Source organism: Vanessa tameamea, chromosome 13 (genome assembly GCF_037043105.1).
Source record: "Vanessa tameamea isolate UH-Manoa-2023 chromosome 13, ilVanTame1 primary haplotype, whole genome shotgun sequence".
Lineage (NCBI taxonomy): Eukaryota > Metazoa > Arthropoda > Insecta > Lepidoptera > Nymphalidae > Vanessa > Vanessa tameamea.
Window position 1 is genome coordinate 7,408,178 of NC_087321.1, and position 19,339 is coordinate 7,427,516.

Sequence of the window (19,339 nt, forward strand, 5' to 3'; positions counted from 1 at the left end):
AAAATATTATTTTTGTTGACAGCATGGATAATGGTATGGAAAGACACTTACGTTGAAAGTAAGCAAAAAATACAGTACTTACCATTTAAAATAATAGGTTTTATAATTGTATTGATAGAATAATGGAATCAATGTTTTATTGATAACATCATAAAAAGTGTAACTACAGAGAGAGTAGACGGATGTAGGCAGTTTTGACAGAGAAAGTAATGTTTAATTCATCTAGTATTTAGTGACCAGACATTTAGAAAAATTACATCCATTCGAACGGTTCTCTTAATAAAAGTTGTAAGAACAACAGGGACAATCATTCCTTAACTACAACTACCGACAGTGTTAAGTATATAATTTTTTAAGCTTATGTGATTTTTTAAGCAAACAAGCGCATTTTTTATTGCGTTCTCTAAAATATAATTATAAGGACAAATACTTGAAAATTAATCGAATAAAATTTACGATTTTTTTTTAACTAAAATATAAGATGGGTAACTTAGGTTAACCAAGTTCGGTTTAGGATATAATAAGAAACAATAGATTGTGGTGCTATTTTTGCTTATATAAATGCCTTAAAGTATTAATTATTTCTTCTACTACCCATCCCGCGGGGGCACTACGGGATTGCATACGGATACTAATTCTTCCGAACCTTATCTCGATGGGCGTATTACCTTCACCTTCCGTCCCCTGGAAGGTAAAAGTTAGACGCCCATCGAGAGGGTCCTGACATGGAGCGTGGAATAAAAGGGCCTCTGTTTAACTAACATAAACAACTGTACTTCGTAGAAATAGTTGATTATTTTAAGTATATTTTATATAGCAATTAACGCATAAATTACATGCACTTGAAATCAAATTTATTATGATTAATACAATATTTACGAATGCTATCTACATTTTGTAATTGGTTGACAAAAGCAAATAAAGGTTATTAAATTTATATTATCATACTCTTCCTGACTGAACTTGCTGGATAAATACAATTACGCGTTTCACACCGCGTTTTACCACTTGTAATGGTGTATTACTCACCGGTTTTATGTGACAATCCACTAAAAACCAGCGGTACCCACTCCGGGCACCGTTCTACCGTGACGCGCGGCGGTTGGCCCACCTATGCGGGCCTCAAATTTCTAAAGCGGCCTAGAAATTGGAACAAAGTACTAGATGGAGAGCTTACTCTACCTCGATATAAGCGATATGACAATATAAATAATAAATTTTTGCGATGGTCACGACATGATTTGTGTTGAACATTTTATTGAAAGCAAAAAATCTAGTTTAAGTTAAGTTCCTTCATGCATAGGAATGGCAATCCGGGAACCGGATCCGGTGCTAGCAATTTTAGAAAAATGATAGAACTGTTGCATGAGTAGACACTTTAAATGCGCTTAATTGTTAAAAACTCTTTAATCTAGGCTTGATTAAATTACATCGTTAATGTACTGCAGAACACACTATCAGCACTGCTTAAAAAACTTTGTTTTTGATACTAAACTGATATTATTGGCATGAGCAAGAGTCATGGTCAAAGTAGATAAGCTTATGAATTGTTATGAACAGCTTTTCTTCGCACATTAGCTATGATTAGCTATGGTTGATATTTTATATAAAATAATGAAGAGAAGGCAGATGACCGCCTGGCAACAACGCCAACAACATCAAATGAATCAGATACAGAAGACGAAGATACAACGAATGATGATGAACAAGGAGTTACAGTTACAATAACAGTTCCTCGTCATCCTTATCTTTCTAAGGCAGAAGTAATTATTAGATACAATGAGTTTCTTCAATAAGTGCGGAAAGTGGTGAAGCTTTTCAAAAGATTGTCTACGAAAAACGATATGTAACTGCAAACGTATGTGACACACGAAACAGGTAAAGAATAACGCCTTACTTTGGATTACCGCTAAAAACCTATTTTTGTTTTTTACCGTATGTTGTTGAAACTATTTTTTTTTATTTATAATACAAACTCATTATTGTGGTAATTGTGCCACTCATTAGACATATTTATCAAATCGTATTTATTTGAACGATGGCCGGATCGATGGGAATCCGGTCGAATCCGGCCGGACTGAAAATTACGTCGGATAGCAATCCCTATTCATGAAGATGTTCTACTTAGTCTTTTTGAGGTGGTAAGTATATTCCAACATACTATTTCAATTCAGTTTGGTTTGGTTTCATCCGAAATATTTAAGGTTCTTCACAACTAATAGAAGAGGCCAAGGCCGAGGCGTCGTATTGTGACATCTACATGTACATAGACTTCATTTTTTGCTTCACAATAAATGGTCACTATAAATCGTGTCGTAAGTTCCAACGATATCTATTCGTATATAAACTATACATCGAAATGAGAAGGTTTATGATTCCCTGGTCTAAGTGAGATATACAAGTTTACAATAAAAGCATCACATATATGTCAGGTACTATAATAAAATCAAATAAGAAATGAAGGACAGTATTTTCAACTCAAACTCACGTGAAACTAGGATGTACAAACTTACACGCACTTATATTCGGCTGTTCGTGTCGTCGACATTGAGCAATATGGAATATATGGAGCAATTGGAAGCAATAATGCCAAAACAATAGTCGTATTTAAAAAAAATATATGTTGACTGTTTTATACATATTACAGAGCGTGCGACTTTAGCGCACCTTTTATGATTTATCGTCTTTTGTCACACAGAAATTGAAAAAACTTTGTATTGTTTTTTTTTTTCAAAACCGATTTTTTGGAAAATTTTATTTCATAAATTGTACTTAAATATCAACAATACTATTTTACATTTTAATTTTAGATGAGATTAATAAAAAACAATACAATATTTTATTTCATTATTTTGCATGTCCGAAATAATCGCGCTGAGCATCTCTACACCGTACGGTAAGTTAAATTCGTGTTATAGGCCAGTCAATAAAGCCGGAAAAGGTCAAGTAATTAGTATCATTATGACTTTTTGTACCTGTATACGTACCTGTAATACGAATGTTAAAGACAATTTTCTAAGTTATCTATCATTTTGCCCTCTTTTCCCCGTTTTTTTCACATTTGTTATTGTTAAATTTGAATTTGTTTATGAAAAAACAATAAAACAAGTAACATTTAGGGTGACACTACAATTAATTACTAATTAACAACTTTCTATAAACATTTCAACCCGTTTAAACAAGTTTATACCACTGTTCAAAAAACATTAATTTTTGTTAATAACTTTTTTTACACTATACAAAAAAGGTTGAAATTTTAATACAAGGTAAGTTATAATTATTTACACCTGTCCAATTTTCAACCATCTAACAATTTTTTTCACAAAGTTATAAGCAAAAACGCTTTTCACCCTCTCAACCCCCTAGCGTTCAGCCCAGAGGGTTGAAAATTTTAATTTGTTATTATTTTAACGTCCGAAACCACATATCAAAAAATCATAATGATACTAATATAATATAATTACTCAACCTTCACGGGCTTTATTGACTGGCCTATTATTAATATCATTCTATCTCCTCTTTTCTTCTTAGAACTTAACATAAATAGAAACTAATCTAACTCAAAACCCAGAAAAATGTTTTTTCCCTGCATGTATAACCATTTTTTTTTTTTAAATCTCCAAATCTACTTCCCTATAAACAATAATTCGTTTTGATCATGTATCGCGTCCGGTTTTTCATTTCATTCACAACTTTATTCATGCATACATATTAAAATTAGGATAAAATATGATAGGATTTATTAAGTAAAAACGAAGGTTGGTGAGGATATTTTATTCCATAATACAGCATTAAGACAAACCGGAATGTCACATTTCGCATTTCATTTAATCTTCTTGATTTTCATAAAAATTAAAAAAAAATCTCCACCACACGCCACATAATCATATCCTTAAATTGTGTTTTAATAATTTCTTCTAAATTATTATAAAAAATGCTAAGTTATAATTAATTGTGTAAGAGCAAAGTACCACTGAAGTGTTTCGAGCACTGTTTCCTGCACGCAAAAACACTTCCCAAAATGACACATTGTCCATCTAATACATATTACGCCTAAATTAAATCTCGGTTCGTCATGAGAAGTCAACTATAAATGCAGGTGGTCATAACGAGCCATCCGATAAATGAGAGCCATCGGTCGGAACTGTTTTGAATGCGATTGAAATGTTAAATACATAACAGCTTACTCTACCTAGTTAACTTCCATAAAAATAAACTATCATCATACAATAAGTCGTTCAAATAATAATTGGAATATGCACAAAATCGAAGGTGAAGTAAGTCCCTAGTAAATCACAAAGCGATGTGAATAGGCTGTGACATGTTATGCGGCGAAGATCTCAAATCTTCTTCACATAATTTGGATACTTGGTCAAACTTCTGTAGTTCCATATGTAATAAGAAAATTATCTGCACCTTCGATACCACGCGTTATTGGCTCTAGCTTACTGCTTCCGGTGAACCGTGACCCTTATCCCCCCCGCGTGAGCCCATTACAGGCAATAGCTACTAAACTAGTGAATTAAAGTCATAAAAGTGAATTAACTTTAAATACTTTATTACGACAACTTATACCACATTATAGTATACATATAAAACATGTTATGCTGTGATTCACTTTATCACGAGTCAGCTACACATATGTACCTATCCACATCACAATGCGCGATTAATCGAATGTACAGTTTTATTTTTGTTTACAGATACATATATAAACAAAAATAGTAATTTTGCATTAACTTTACACACTATATTTGTTCAACGTCATCAGAGATCGAACAAACAACGCAATCCCAATGACTAATACCTCATTGCACTAAGTACAGCATGACCCCTTAATTTTGTACAAATTAATATCGATATAATATTTTAGAAACGAAGATTATGCATCGCGTTTATTTTAGCATATAGTCGAGAGCGACGTACTTGGGCTTCGGTGTAAGCGAGTGGTTCGGCGAGAATGCGATGCGAGCTCGGTCACCGGGTGACACAGTAATACATTTATGATACCGCACATAATACATTGTATTCATTTATAGCAAATAAAGTTAACATATCTTAAACCATAGTCTCTTTCAGTAATCAGATTAGTCTGTGAGTTGATAGCGCACAGGTGGTTAGCGGTTGGCATTCTTGAGCTGGTTGGAGAGCCAGTCGAGCCCCTCGTATAGTCCGTCTCCGGAGGTGGCGCACGTCGCCTGGATGTACCAGTTGCGGTTGCGCAGTGAATGCAGACCCAGCTTGTCTGTAATCTCGGCCGCGTTCATGGCATTTGGCAGATCCTACACAAGAAAAATAAATTAAGATTAAATTTATATTTAACATTTTTCTTTTTCATTGCATCACTTAAATAGTGAATAATATAAATGCGGTTAAAAATATATTTATCAGCCAACTGCAACCAAGGATTTGATACTGTTTTAAAGTATGAACCTATAAATATTCATTATGAGAGAAAATTAAATCCTTAGTGAGTTATGCATGCACAAACACAAATGTTAATAGTATTACAATAGAAATTTTGTATACATAAAACTAATACTGTATATGCTTTAAAAAAATAACAAGATTAGATAAGATAAATAATTTGCCAATTTGTAAGATACAGTCAATCACATATTACTTAAAAGTACATAAAATTAAACATAAAGTGGTAAAAACAAAATTATCACATAAAAAAATCAATTGTTTAAAATTTATTTACCTGTTTGTTTGCAAAAATCAACAGTACTGCATCTCTTAACTCATCTTCACTTAACATTCTCATGAGTTCCTCACGCGCTTCGCCGATACGCTCTCGGTCATTACTGTCTACTACAAAGATGAGACCCTAAAAAACATAACATATTTTGTCAAATTAAATATACACAATTTCAACACGATTAGTAGAAGAGCCCAATAATAGTAAAATATTGTTACTCATACTTTAATATTGCACTCAATCCCTCTAACTGATTGATAAAAAAAATCCCAAGTGAGTATAAGAATAAAACATATATTTTCTATTAAAGTGCTCAATATGAACTTTACTGTATAAATCTCTTAAGATTCATAATTTTTAAATAAAAATCAATTAATGTAATGAATAGTGAGAAAAATATTCATGAATTAAAATTATTAATGGGCGTGGCAAATCATAAAACATATCTAAATATCACACATTATTGAAATGCCTAAATTTGTGAAAAATAATATACTCACATTGTAGAAATAAGGTCAAAAAAAAAAAAACAAATTGTTGTTATACCTGGTATCAGTTAATCACTAATCACTAAGTTTCAGATCAAACATATAAATGCTTATTCTAAATTAAGTCGCTTAAAATTAAGATAAAATTTTATTACATGACTACATAATATATGTAAATCAGCTTTTAGAGCTGAGATTTTAAATTTTATTCTGTGTTATAGCGAATAATTTACATATCAAATAAAATCAAAAATACTTTATTCAATTAGGCTTTACAAGCACTTTTGAATCATCGTCTCATCACATCACAGAATTGTATTAAATGTAAAGCTATCATCATCTGCACCATAAATTACAACACTGTTTTAGTAATCTAGGGCTCCTATGATAAACCTTGCACTTCTATGTATGTGTTGTCTTTAAATAAAACTTGAATTATGAAATCATTAAGTAAGATATATTTAATTAATAACTGTATAAGAGAAAAAAAAATTACCTGTGTGTTCTGGAAATAATGCCTCCATAGAGGTCTGATTTTGTCCTGGCCACCGACATCCCACACAGTGAAACTGATATTTTTGTATTCTACAGTTTCCACATTAAATCCTGTAATATTTTACATTAATTATTTTTTATAAGATTGATCTCAATAAATGTCATAAGAATATTATATAACCAGGGATAGTTTATTATTAGAGACATTACACGAGATGGGAAAAATCAGCAGTAATATCTGATTATACATATATATTGTAGTCTAATATAAAAAAAAATCAAAACATTATGTGTGTTGTTCTAGTTATTCTAGCAATGATTTGATATAATTAATCTTAATAGAAGAAAATAAGCAATATGCTATTTTAAACATATTGTTAATAATAAATAGGTCAAAAGCAATATGCAGCTTAGAGAATACTTTCTCTTTTTAAAGCTTTTAATTTTGTTTTTAATTAGTTCATAGTTTTAAATAATTAAATAATATTTATTAATATATTCCAATATTATATTAATTAGCCATATTGCTTATCTGATCAGTGTACACATTGTATTCTCATTTATCACTATGCAATCACAGACAAGCAAGCCAGCACACAAAATTAAATAACATACACATAAATAAACATTAAATTATAACTCCACAATGAATTATTACTTTTTTACCCGCAATAAAATTTTGATTATTTCATAAGTCTAGTGTAATAAATATAAAAAAAAAAAGTAGAATTAAAATAATATAACAAATTACTCACCAATTGTGGGAATTGTTGTAACAATTTCTCCTAATTTAAGTTTGTATAAGATTGTGGTTTTACCAGCTGCATCAAGACCAACCATCAATATTCTCATTTCTTTTTTGCCAAATAGGCCTTTAAATAAATTTGCAAACATATTCCCCATTTTGCGGCTTTGTGAGCTTTCTGAAAAGAAATTATTTTATTAATCATTAGAAAACACATTCACTCTGACTCATCCGTCACTATATGTTACTATAATCAATGATAATGACATGGCAAGTCCTATCTAGAATTAGACGTACTTTGTTCAAAGCCAGATCGAAACAAACAATGAAAGGAGCTTTTTCCTTTAAAACAAATATAAAATATAAACTTTAAGTAGTGTATCACAAATTAAATTATACATTTAGCTTAAAATTCGTGAACACCGCTGTTAGTAATTTTGTTAGGGTCACCACCCAAGGATCTTAAGGTGTATAAAATAATAGTTCAATCACTTATTTGATATTAAATAGAGTAATAATAAAATTATGGTAGTATACTTACATTTTTTTTTTCGAGGAAATATATGTTAAATGAAGTAAAAACGCTTCAATCCACTGAAGTCTCTACTATTCACTGTATGTCAAAATGGCGGCGAACGTGGAAGTTGTTCGTGCCTATGCCACGTATCGGAAAAAAGTGGCCAGTTATAAATATAATTTTGAAGTCATAACTGAACAATTCATAATTCATATTATATTCAACCTTAACTACAATAAATTCGTCACATTCCCAAAATTATTGACTTTATTTATTGCGTTCCCTAAATATATATGTATTAGTAACACGCAGTCAAAGGAATAAGAGGAATATTAATATTATTAAATTACTTCGTTTTTAGCTCTAAAACAATAACTTATCATTCGCAATTAAATTCTCAACAACATCATCTTAAATTATCATAACATTATTCAAGAATATATACGGTATATCATATTTACATTAAATGTTTACCTTTATAAAGTTATTTTAATGATAAAGGAATCGGTTTTAATATTATAAACTGAAGAGTTTTGGTTTCTTATTGTTGGAACGTATTAATCATAAGAACCACTAGTCCAAAAATATAATAGTTTTACAAAGACCTATTTAGGAAGGTTGTAAACTGTATGACAGACTAAGTATATAAACAATTGAATAAAACTTGTTAATGTTAGTTATGACGTTCAGATGAGGTGTTGAAGGCTACTAGGGGATCTAATATCAGACCTGTTGTTGCGAGGGTCGAGGTACACGTACAATCGAGGCCCTAGTTTTTTATTGAAAAACCTCCATCTTGTGCGCTAGTCAGATAGGGCATCAAACAAAGATGCCATGCTGTCATGCTGGGGGCGTGTGTTGTAGTGTAGACGGCTTCGTCATCCCATATAGTCTACTTAAAGGGCACCAGCAAAAGATATGTAGTCAGTATAACATGAAATATGAATACAGTTATACAGTTATACTAATGAGTGGTTGACGGTCACAATACGAAACATTAGCAACTTAGAAATGTTCCTCGATTAATCGACAACTCGGACGCTTATTTTTTTTATAAATGAGCAAAATACCTTTATAATGGTGTGGGGTACCGGTGAGATTAACTTAATTTGTGAAAGCGATACAACACGAAACCTTAATAGTATCGTGGGCGACGGTACTCTCTTCTTGATTAATGGTAATATCAATGAAAAGGAATCACCTTCAACGGCATATAGCATGGTACTATTGTCAGCTTATGGTTTTTGTATAATAGGTACAAGATCTTTTATACTCTTTTTTTTGTATGAAAATACATACTTAAATAGAGGACTTACACTGAAATAGGGAAAAAACATTCAACTTACAGACTTACTTACAGAAACGGAACCGTACAAGATCAAGAAGATAGAGAAGCAAAAACTTTGCTACATAATATAATATAAATTCAAGTAAACTAAAAACAATGATTGTATTTAGTTTCTACGATAGGTGATCAAATTGTCTATGGCTTTGCAGTTCAAACACATCGCTAAAATATATGACGTCTCATATCTGTCAAATATCCAATGATTTACATTTTACAGGTTTATAAATATTTGTTTTCATAGTACACTAGAATTCAGTTTTGATAAAATACTGAAATAAAAATACTTAGTAAAATGTGGCACGTGTGAAGTATGTTTAAGGTAGTAGGTATAAGGGAATTTCATCGGGTATAAGATTGTAGTCTCAATCTTAGTTTTAGACTACCAAAATAAATACAAGGTTTTGTCATTCTTTATACATATTAAATACTTAATTTAAAGAAAATGACACAAAACGACTCTCTAAAGAACTGGCTATTAGAACCTCCGAAGTACACAATATTTAGAATCAATAAATTAATGGAATTGGATATAGTGAATCTACAAAACTACTTAGAGGAAGTATGTTTAATTCTAATAAACTTCATATACGAAAAGCATATAAATTTTGTAATATTTTTTTTTTTTTAGCAAAGAAAAGAATTAAACACTAATAGTATTCCGAAATATTACTTTTTAAAACCTGACTGTCTTGTTATTGAACAATGGCCTACAACTTTAAGTTTTGAGAAATCAAAGAATGAAGTTATTGTAGATCCACTATGTGCAGCTGCAGTCTTAAGAGGTGCCCATGTATATGCCCCTGGTGTCTTAGGCCTTCCCACGAGTAAGTAAAATAGCTATATTGAAGAAAAACATGTATATATTTATTTCTAGATATAAAAAAGTAATAAATATTTTGTAAAATGTATGTTTATGTATATAAATATTTTTATTATTTATAGACTGTGATATAAATGAAAGAATAGATATTTATGGTTCTATGGATGGCCAATGTAAAAGAGGTCATAAAGTAAAATATGATGGAAACAAACAATATGTTGGCACAGGTTTTTTGAAAATGTTACGATACCACTTATTCGACAAAGCAGTTCAACCTAGGTATAATGTTTATAAAAATATTTTAAAAAAAGATTTCTTTTTTTTATTGTTTATGAATGTCATGATTATTGTTTTTTTATTTATATTCACAGTGGCATAGCAATTCAAACATTACTACCTGCTTCAAGATTGCCAGTATTAAATGAAACAATTTTTTCTAAAGGTCAAGTTTTGTTACAAAATCTCCCATCCATAATTGCTGGGTGGGTTGTTAATGCACAACCTTATGAATTTATCCTGGATATGTGTGCTGCACCTGGTAATAAAACAACCCACTTAGCTGAAATGTCAAATAATAAAGTCAGTATATGTATTTATGTAATAAATTTAATGAATATGATAAAATTGTTCATTACTTTGTTTTTTTTATTATATCAACAATATAATAATATATAGTTATAGTACTATTATTTACTTCAATACTTTTTTTTAGGCTGTTATTATTGCTATTGACAAGACAATTCAAAAATGTGCTAAAATACAGCAAACTTGCAATAAACAAGGTGCTACATGTGTAAAAGCTTATGCATATGATTCAACAAAAATTCATTCTGGTGATGATAATAATAATAATATAATGGAGCCTCCATTTTGTTCAAATAGCTTTAATAAAATTCTCCTGGATGCACCCTGTAGCGGGCTTGGTCAAAGACCACAATTAAATAACATTATTTCTCCAAAAATGCTTCAATCATACAAATTTGTTCAAAGAAAGTTATTTGATGCGGCAAGTATTTTATTACATAGTTATTAGTTATATAGTTTTGCTCTGTGTTTATCACATGAATAGTGTAATGTCACATGTTCATAGAATATAATAATATACTACTAGTAATAATAATTAATAAAAGTACATTCCATGATACAAACACTGATTTCTGATTCAAATTAACCTTGTGCACTCATTGGCTTATGCATGCGTGAACTTCATTGGCGAAATCAATTCTGAGGGTTGTCTTATCTTTAGCCCATTGAGCAATGAGGTGCGAGTATTTTGTTACTTAGCAGTATGACTTGTGGAATCCACTATAAGTTGTAAATGTAAAATAATGCGAAACATTAAAATAAAAACATGTTTTTCAGGCTGTAAAAATTTTGGAAATTAATGGTAAATTAATATACAGCACTTGTACAGTAACAGTGGACGAGAACGAAGGCATGGTGGCTTGGGCCTTAGAAAAATTTCCATGTTTGAAACTTATACCTGCAGAACCATTATATGGGGGACCAGGTTTACCAAATGTTGGTCTGTCTGACAAAGAAAGGTAATAAAACAAAACAAATGCATTGAATTACCCGTTTTAAAAAAATCCCTACATTTCACTGCAAAAAGAGAAAGGTAAACAGAGCTTCTTAATCTTATAATGAAGCAGGGTAAAAGCTGAAAGTGAAAGTGCGATAAAAAAACCATGATCGCACTAAAGGGTCATATTGTATCAAAAATGTTTTAAAAGCTAATCTATTGTAAAATTTCGCACAGTCACTAGCTCAAAACGTGCAATACAGGTTAACATTTTACAAATACTATTAAATTAACAATTCTAGTATAAAAATTCAAAATTGAATTCGTTTTAAAAATTTTGTATTTAGGTACAGTCTTGTTTATGTATTAACTGGGTCATTTATTGTAATTAAATGTTTGATTATTGATTTCAAACTCCAATTAAAACATAAATAAAAGATTAATAAACTGGGCTGGATGAATCATGTCTGGACTTCTCTAGCTTACTAAAATCTCTAGTTATTAGTGTACTAATGGATAAAACGGGATTGTAATAAGTATAATAAATAAAATGATTTCGTTCTCTTTGCAGATATTACGTCAAGATAATATTGTCAATTAGCTCATCGATTATTTATAATATCAGAGTTATTAATCATATATATTAATACTTACAGATTAATGGTACAACGATTTGGTCCAGAAGACGATGAATTGAGACCAGTTGAAGACATATATAAAAATACTATAGGTTTTTTTATAGCGGCATTCGTAAAAACTAAAGATCATAACAGTTAGCACAATAAAATAAGATACATTTTATTTAAATCAAGTGTTGTTTTTTTTATTACCCTTCACTTTTTTTCATTTCACCGAATAATATATCGTTTTGATACATAGAGTTTTAAATGAAGAAAACCAACTTATAATATGGAAATTCAATATTTACCGGATACTGGGAGAGTAGTTTAATTTTTATGTTATTTACTATACTACATAAACAAAAATAATAACCATAGTATCCAAGTATACATTTTATTGTTCATAAATATAACAATTACCCGCTTAATAATAAAGATATTTTATTGTTGTATAACTTGATAAAATAATTAGATCAAACTGTAGATGTATTACGTATACATATTCATCTCCACTAACTTCAGTCCGATTAACTTTGTTGCGCCTTTAATCGCATGTGATGGCAAGTCTCCTATTTTTAACGAAATTGAAATGTTTTCTCCGCTATCTTTAGAGATCTATATAAGTTGAATTCCCCTCCTTTTATAAACGCTACAAAAATTACAATTCAATATTCACTTATTACTCGTATATATTAAAATGATGGCTAAATTATAAATTGACAACTATAAACTAAAAAAAATATATCACAAAATTAGTTACAATTTAGCAAATGTTACATGTTATAATTGTTTTTATTTAATATTCTAATAATGTATATGTTACTGTAATATCTCGAACTAAGGTAAATCTTGAGATTTTCCAGTAAAACCTAAGATTTACCGACATGAGTTGTTGTAAATGTAAGTATTTATTATAAAAGGACGACTTTTTCGGAATTTTACCATTCCAACCTAACCTAACATGTAAATCCTAAGATTTACCAAGTGAATGATGGTAAATGTTCGAATCCCAAAGTTTTATGGACATTTACCATTCATAATCGGTAAATCTTAGGTTTTACTAGAAAATCTTAAGATTTACCGTAGTTCGAACTTTTACAGTAATATATACATTTTTTGAATTATTATATGAATTATAATAGATTATCTCAATAATAATTTTATAAATTTTCCAATATTTTTATAATCTTAAATTCGAATATTTATATTTAAGTTACAATATTTTTAAATGATATATTCACTTTGTACTATTTAATCTCACTGTGACATTATTAAATTTTATAAAGCTTGTGGTTTAAAAACCGGATCCGACACCTAAATAATTTTTGTTTTCATATAACAATATAATTGAAGTTGTATAACATTCGATGTTCTGAATAACTTTATATTATAATAATATAATAGTATATTAAAGTGGGTCTCCACTATTGGTGGATTGGACGGGCCGGGCGGGCGAGGCCGTGCGCGCTCGGTCCGCAGCCGACAGCTACGTGTGCCGTAATATCACAGGCACTGGAAGGCAGCTTTATACGTTACTCAAATGATTTATATCTTTTCAACGTGCACCCATATACCAGATTCTGGTTTTAACAACATGGAATTTCTGTGAAATTTCACAGGATTCTCAGTTTTTGGTCCACTTGAAAATTTGAAATTTCTCATCAGAGTAACAATCGCGGTCTTGGCAACGATCATCGCGAAACGGATACCTGCAATGAATAGACTGTTAAGTAGAAGATTACAGAAGATTAATTAAAAAAGACATAATTAAATTGTTATTACTAAGCACTAACACCATCTTCGATATTTTACCGAGAAAAACGAAAAAAAAAAAACGACTTTAAAACGTAACTAGCTAAATTTGTGCGATTTTGAAACGTAACGTATTGGCTTTATAAATGAGTTTTAGGAGTACATTACAAATAAATTATATATTTAAGTTTGTGTTATCTAATAATGTCCGAATACTTGGTGGTAGGGCTTTGTGCAAGCCCGTCTGGGTAGGTACCACCCACTCATCAGATATTCTACCGCCAAATAACAGTACACTGTATTGTTGTGTTCCGGTTAGAAGGGTGAGTGAGCCAGTGTAATCACAGGCACAAGGGACATAACATCTTGGTTCCCAATGTTGGTGGCGCATGGGTGATGTAAGGAATGGTTAATGTTTCTTGCGGCGCCTTTGTCTATGGGCGGTGGTGACCACTTACCATCAGGTGGCCCATATGCTCGTCCGCCAGCCAATGCCATAAAAAAAAAAAAAAAACTTGACCAATTACACGGTTTTTTAGTCAAAGTCAAAAATCTTTATTCAATATAGAAGTGTTTACACTTGCTTATTGATCGTCAAAAATCTACCACCGGTTCGGAATTTAGCACCTCGGACCTGAGAAGAACCATTGTTATGTACAATGATAATTATATTTTAGTTATTTGAAGCAGCCTGGAGGCGATCATTTCATTTCCAAGGTGTGCAGTCAACTAAAAAGTCATTAGTGTTGTAATATCCTTTAGCACACAAACGCTCTTTAACGATTCTTTTGAATTTTATAATTGAATAATTTTGAACGTTTTCTGGGATCCTGTTGTAAAAACGTATACATTGCCCCAAAAAAGAGTTACTAACCCTGTGTAATCGGGTACTTGGAGTAACAAGGTTATTCTTATTCCTAGTGTTAATAGAATGTACGTCACAATTTCTGGGAAAATCGTTTATTTTTTAGTCAAACGAATTAAATAACAAAATAAATTTTAGTAAGTAATCAATGCATACATTTTATATAAAAATGCATTTCAAGTAACGTATAAAATAGGACTTGACTTCAAAGCAAGGTCAAGTTCAATAGCATTTTATAAAGTCAAATAAAAAAATCGGCATTAAAAATTAATCACGATATTATAATTGAACGTGTATACTATGACTCATGACAGTCGAGAGCGCAGTGGTTAGAATACGAGATCTTTACCGATGATTGCTAATTCAAAACCGAACAAGCACCACTAATTTTTCATGAGCTTAATTTGTGTTTATAATTCATCTCGTGCTCGGCAGTAAAGGAAAATATCGTAAGGAATATCTCACATGTGTAACCACCAGCAGCGTGGTGAAACAAACACCAAACCTTCTCGTCTACTGGAGAGTAGGCCTTAGCCCAGCAGTGGGACACTAACAGGCTGTTACTTTTTGACGCACGTTATAAAACACGTGTTGGCTTTTATTTTAAATAAAATCCTAGATACTTTGTATCATTTAATTAAATTTATGTTGTGTGATATTTACTCAAATTATTGCGTCTCTAATGTCGCTATCACTATTGTTTTATTTATAGTATAACATAATTGCCTCAGCCTTTGTTATCATACAGGTATCTTATATATTATGTCTATATAGTTTGATATGTATGATTTACCTTCATTAAATCATACATAACTAGTTTTTACAGTACAATTATTATGTAGTTAGATAGATGTATTAATTTTAAACAGCAACTTCGTCATATCATGATTGGTAAATTTTTATGCCATTATTATATCGAGAAAAAATAAAATATACGGGAGTCACGCAAAGGTCATATTTCGTTTACATACATTTGTGTGGTCTTTAGTGTTTAATCATGATCAGACAATTAATAATCAAAGTCCAAAATTATATGTGCTCATTATATCGGTTCTAACTTATAGTTACTATTATAGCTAAATAAAGGTTACGACATATATTTTTTAAATATTCAGAATTTATAGTTTAAAGTACATTACCAATGCAGTTCCTAGGTCCAGCACCAAACGCCAGAAACAAATGCGAAGGCCTCCCCTTTTTCTCTTCCTTCATAAATCTTTCAGGTATAAATTTCTTTGGGTCGGGATAAATGTCTGGATCCATGTGGATGCCATAAACGGGTACTGCAACTACGTCGCCGACTTTGAGATGCAATGATGTACCAGGTAAAGTGTATGGCTTAGTACATGTTCTATCAATTCTGCCTAATGGTGGGTACATTCTTAAAGTTTCTGAAATAAAATGTAAGTTATTATTTCCGTACATCCGATGTCAATACGAACATCTTATATATCGAATTTCCTGTCTGTCCGTCTGCTAATTCGTTGAACGAAAAATTAAATTAAGCTATTAGGTTATCAAATAATGGGCGCATAGATTTACTAAACCATTGCTAACCAATTAATGCGATGCTCGTCGCTCGTGACGCACGTCACACGCGCCAAAAACTAGTTTTGTGGGAATGAAACAACAAGTGTTTGCCTTTCTGTAGATTTAAGAAAAACGCACGTCATAACTGTGTCTTTAAAAAAGACAATTCTTTAGGGACTTTTATGGTCATCTTCACAGGTATTTGAGTAATCGATCCACGAATTTAATACATAAAAATCTAGGAATACATCACAGTACTTTAAGCTGACGTAGATTAATTACATAAAGTTTGCAATGTTAACAATTTGACTTTGAAAATTTTACTTGTTTTTTTAATTAATAATAATATATTTTGATTACCCTGTATAACTGCATCTAGATAATCTAATTGCGAAAGAAGATCATAGGTCAACTCTTGTCCTTTAGTAATTTCTTCAATATGAGCCCTTAATTTGTCTTGTATATCTGGCCGAACTGCCATTGTGTGAAAAACAAAAGATAACAAAGTACTTGTTGTCTCAAAACCCGCTAACAAGAATAGTAATGCTTGTGCGTCCAATGTGTCATTGTCCAAATCTGAAATAAACAAGGCAAAGTAAATAGATAAAATAAATAGTTAGGCAACTCTGTGAATAGTTTTATAATCAAGGAAAAATATGTAATATTGTGTAATACTTCTTCTTACATCTTTTAGAAGATTCACTAGCGTTTTCAAGCTCTTCTTTTTCTTTTATAGCAACATCAACTAAAAGCTGCAAAAAGTCACTTCTCCTGCAAAAAAATTAAAGTATATGTTAAGACATTTCATACAGAAATTACTATTTTGAAGTTTTATTATTGCTTAAATTTTTCTTTCTCAAACAGCATTTAATTAAGTATTTTATAAACTTACTTAGATTCTGCAGTCATTCTTTCAGCTTTAGTGTTTTGTAATATTTTTACTAACTTTTTCGTAGCATCATAGTTCATAAAAGATATATTTATGTATCTGAACATCGAAGGCATAAACAATAAAATGAAAAAGAAAAATATCCTCTTTTGAATGGACATGTAATTAAATTTCTCTGCTACCTAAAAATATAACATAAAAAAAATGCAAACTGATAGATTATAAAAATATATTGCATAATGCAATGCAAATGCAAAATAATGCAAAACTTAAAATGTTCAATGTATTAATATCAACTACCAAATTTATCTAACCTTGTAGAATTCTGCATTTTCATCTTTAAGAGCATCAGTGCTTATACCAAATGCACATACACCTGTAACTTCCAATGTGAAATGGCCAGTCATCTCTTTGAGTTCGATTTGAGTATTGTCTGCAAAAATTTTAACATTAATTTGTGGAACTTGCTTATTGGGTGCAAATCAATAATTTATCTGCATTTCATTTACTTATATTTAAGATTTTTAATTTTTACTATGAGAATTTTTATTAAATTGGTTACTTTAAAAAAAAACAACATAAGTCTATTACAGTAGAAGTGTCAGAGTTTAATTAATAGGTTTCTTTTGTTTTTGTTAGATTTGAATTGGAAATGTAAAAAATTTATGATGAATGAAGGAAATCTAAATGCTCATTAAATATGCCGAAGAGTTCGTTGAGAAATTCTAAAATATTATGTCAAGAATGTTAAAAAGGATATTGATAGGATATTGTATTTTCAGTAAGTAAGTGTTTATTGATTTATTTTATGAATTTTAGTTTTATTTCATACAAATAATTAGGACTGTAACTGAAATGTGAACTATTAATATATATGAAATACTGACCAAAGCGTGATAAAAGTCCAACCCACTGGTCTGAACAATGTTGAACTAATGGGAACATATTTTTTAAGCGTGATGAGCTGAAAGTTGGTGTTATTAAGCTCCTGACGGCTTTCCATTCCATACCCTAGAAATTGATAGTATAAAATCATGAAAAATTAATTAAAAAATTAATGAAAATCCATGAAATATGCTAATTGCTAATTGTCATGTTAAGTAGGTGATATTTACAGATTTCAGAAGCCAATAAGTCTCAGTGGCCAAATGAGAGCCCTATATAAAACCATAATTGGCATGACTCTGTCATAGAAAAGCCAAACTCGATCCCATGAGATCAAAAAACAGCCTATGCCACTGGCACACAGTACCATCTTGTTTTGAAATGTTCTGGCTCATTATATTCATTCAAAAGTAGCAAAATGGTCAAATAAATAAAAATAATTGTGTTACCTAATGCTATAAAATCTGTACTCTTAAATATTATAGGTAATTATTATGTTCTAAAGGATTTTTTTACCTTTAAAGCTAAAAGCGATCTGCTCAAATATCTTGGTTCCTTAGTCTTGATAGTACTTCGGTCAATAAAATGATCGGCATCACTAATAGTGACAGATTTTATTAGGTCTGGGTGTAAGACATACAGAACAGGTCTTCGACCTTCGAAATATCCTATAATATTATACAATTAGTCATGATTATTTTTGACAAAATTTTAATAGAAAAAATGAAACTCAGAATCCAGGTTCTACTAATATTTAAGCTTACCTCCATAACGATTGCCTTTAAAGTAATTGTAAACATCTAAATGAAATTCGATGAAAGACCTTTTACCAGTTATTCTAGATAATGAATTTCCAAAGAAAATAACAGGTTTCATAAATTTTACATTTCGCTTTTCGAAATAATCAAACGTTTGGGTGTAGTAAAAATAAAGAAAAAATATTAAGTTAAAAAAAAGCAATAATTTCCAATTTTCGACTATGAAAAACAATAACTCTTTAGTTCCAGTATTCAGTTCCATTTTTCTATCGATCTTCCACAATAGTCAGCAATGACAATTACTTTTATGAATGCAAAAAACACTACATCAACCAAGTAAAACTTTTTTAAAACTGATCTTAAAATAAACTGATGGATTGGTAAATGTGAATCACCAATGAATT

The 19,339-nt window shown here is 30.5% G+C and overlaps 3 protein-coding genes across 3 annotated transcripts; 1 reads left to right on the top strand and 2 right to left on the bottom strand.

Moving 5' to 3' along the window:
• Positions 1-3,759: 3,759 nt before the first annotated feature.
• On the bottom strand, positions 3,760-8,104 carry LOC113403404 (ADP-ribosylation factor 1). The gene is made up of 5 exons (XM_026643951.2): positions 7,971-8,104; positions 7,440-7,607; positions 6,686-6,795; positions 5,705-5,830; positions 3,760-5,282 (listed from the first exon to the last, which is right to left on the bottom strand). Exons 2-5 carry the CDS (start codon positions 7,585-7,587, stop codon positions 5,118-5,120), a joined length of 549 nt encoding a protein of 182 aa, XP_026499736.1. The 5' UTR covers positions 7,588-7,607; positions 7,971-8,104; the 3' UTR covers positions 3,760-5,117.
• A 1,535-nt stretch (positions 8,105-9,639) lies between these two features.
• Positions 9,640-12,426, top strand: LOC113403395 (tRNA (cytosine(72)-C(5))-methyltransferase NSUN6). The gene is made up of 7 exons (XM_026643941.2): positions 9,640-9,853; positions 9,923-10,118; positions 10,237-10,393; positions 10,486-10,693; positions 10,827-11,120; positions 11,477-11,658; positions 12,293-12,426. The coding sequence occupies exons 1-7, from the start codon at positions 9,737-9,739 to the stop codon at positions 12,411-12,413; spliced, it is 1,275 nt and encodes a 424-aa protein (XP_026499726.2). The 5' UTR covers positions 9,640-9,736; the 3' UTR covers positions 12,414-12,426.
• Positions 12,427-12,636: 210 nt separating this feature from the next.
• On the bottom strand, positions 12,637-19,304 carry LOC113403397 (cytochrome P450 9e2-like). Its single transcript, XM_026643943.2, has 9 exons — positions 18,942-19,304; positions 18,694-18,845; positions 18,180-18,303; positions 17,607-17,725; positions 17,296-17,474; positions 17,089-17,174; positions 16,764-16,979; positions 16,013-16,264; positions 12,637-13,965 (listed from the first exon to the last, which is right to left on the bottom strand). The coding sequence occupies exons 1-9, from the start codon at positions 19,195-19,197 to the stop codon at positions 13,802-13,804; spliced, it is 1,548 nt and encodes a 515-aa protein (XP_026499728.2). The 5' UTR covers positions 19,198-19,304; the 3' UTR covers positions 12,637-13,801.
• Positions 19,305-19,339: the final 35 nt, after the last annotated feature.

What these genes read in the sequence shown, in the direction of transcription:
- LOC113403404 (XM_026643951.2), bottom strand. Translation starts at nt 7,587, where the DNA reads ATGGGGAATATGTTTGCAAATTTATTTAAAGGCCTATTTGGCAAAAAA. An exon ending in ATTATTTCCAGAACACACAG is followed by an intron (nt 5,831 to 6,685) that starts GTAATTTTTTTT and finishes TATGTTTTTTAG; the next exon opens with GGTCTCATCTTTGTAGTAGA. An exon ending in TGATTTTTGCAAACAAACAG is followed by an intron (nt 5,283 to 5,704) that starts GTAAATAAATTT and finishes TTTCTTGTGTAG; the next exon opens with GATCTGCCAAATGCCATGAA.
- LOC113403395 (XM_026643941.2), top strand. Translation starts at nt 9,737, where the DNA reads ATGACACAAAACGACTCTCTAAAGAACTGGCTATTAGAACCTCCGAAG. An exon ending in TGTCTTAGGCCTTCCCACGA is followed by an intron (nt 10,119 to 10,236) that starts GTAAGTAAAATA and finishes TATTATTTATAG; the next exon opens with ACTGTGATATAAATGAAAGA. An exon ending in AAAGAAAGTTATTTGATGCG is followed by an intron (nt 11,121 to 11,476) that starts GCAAGTATTTTA and finishes CATGTTTTTCAG; the next exon opens with GCTGTAAAAATTTTGGAAAT.
- LOC113403397 (XM_026643943.2), bottom strand. Translation starts at nt 19,197, where the DNA reads ATGGAACTGAATACTGGAACTAAAGAGTTATTGTTTTTCATAGTCGAA. An exon ending in TAAAGGCAATCGTTATGGAG is followed by an intron (nt 18,846 to 18,941) that starts GTAAGCTTAAAT and finishes ATAATATTATAG; the next exon opens with GATATTTCGAAGGTCGAAGA. An exon ending in AGAATGACTGCAGAATCTAA is followed by an intron (nt 17,175 to 17,295) that starts GTAAGTTTATAA and finishes ATTTTTTTGCAG; the next exon opens with GAGAAGTGACTTTTTGCAGC.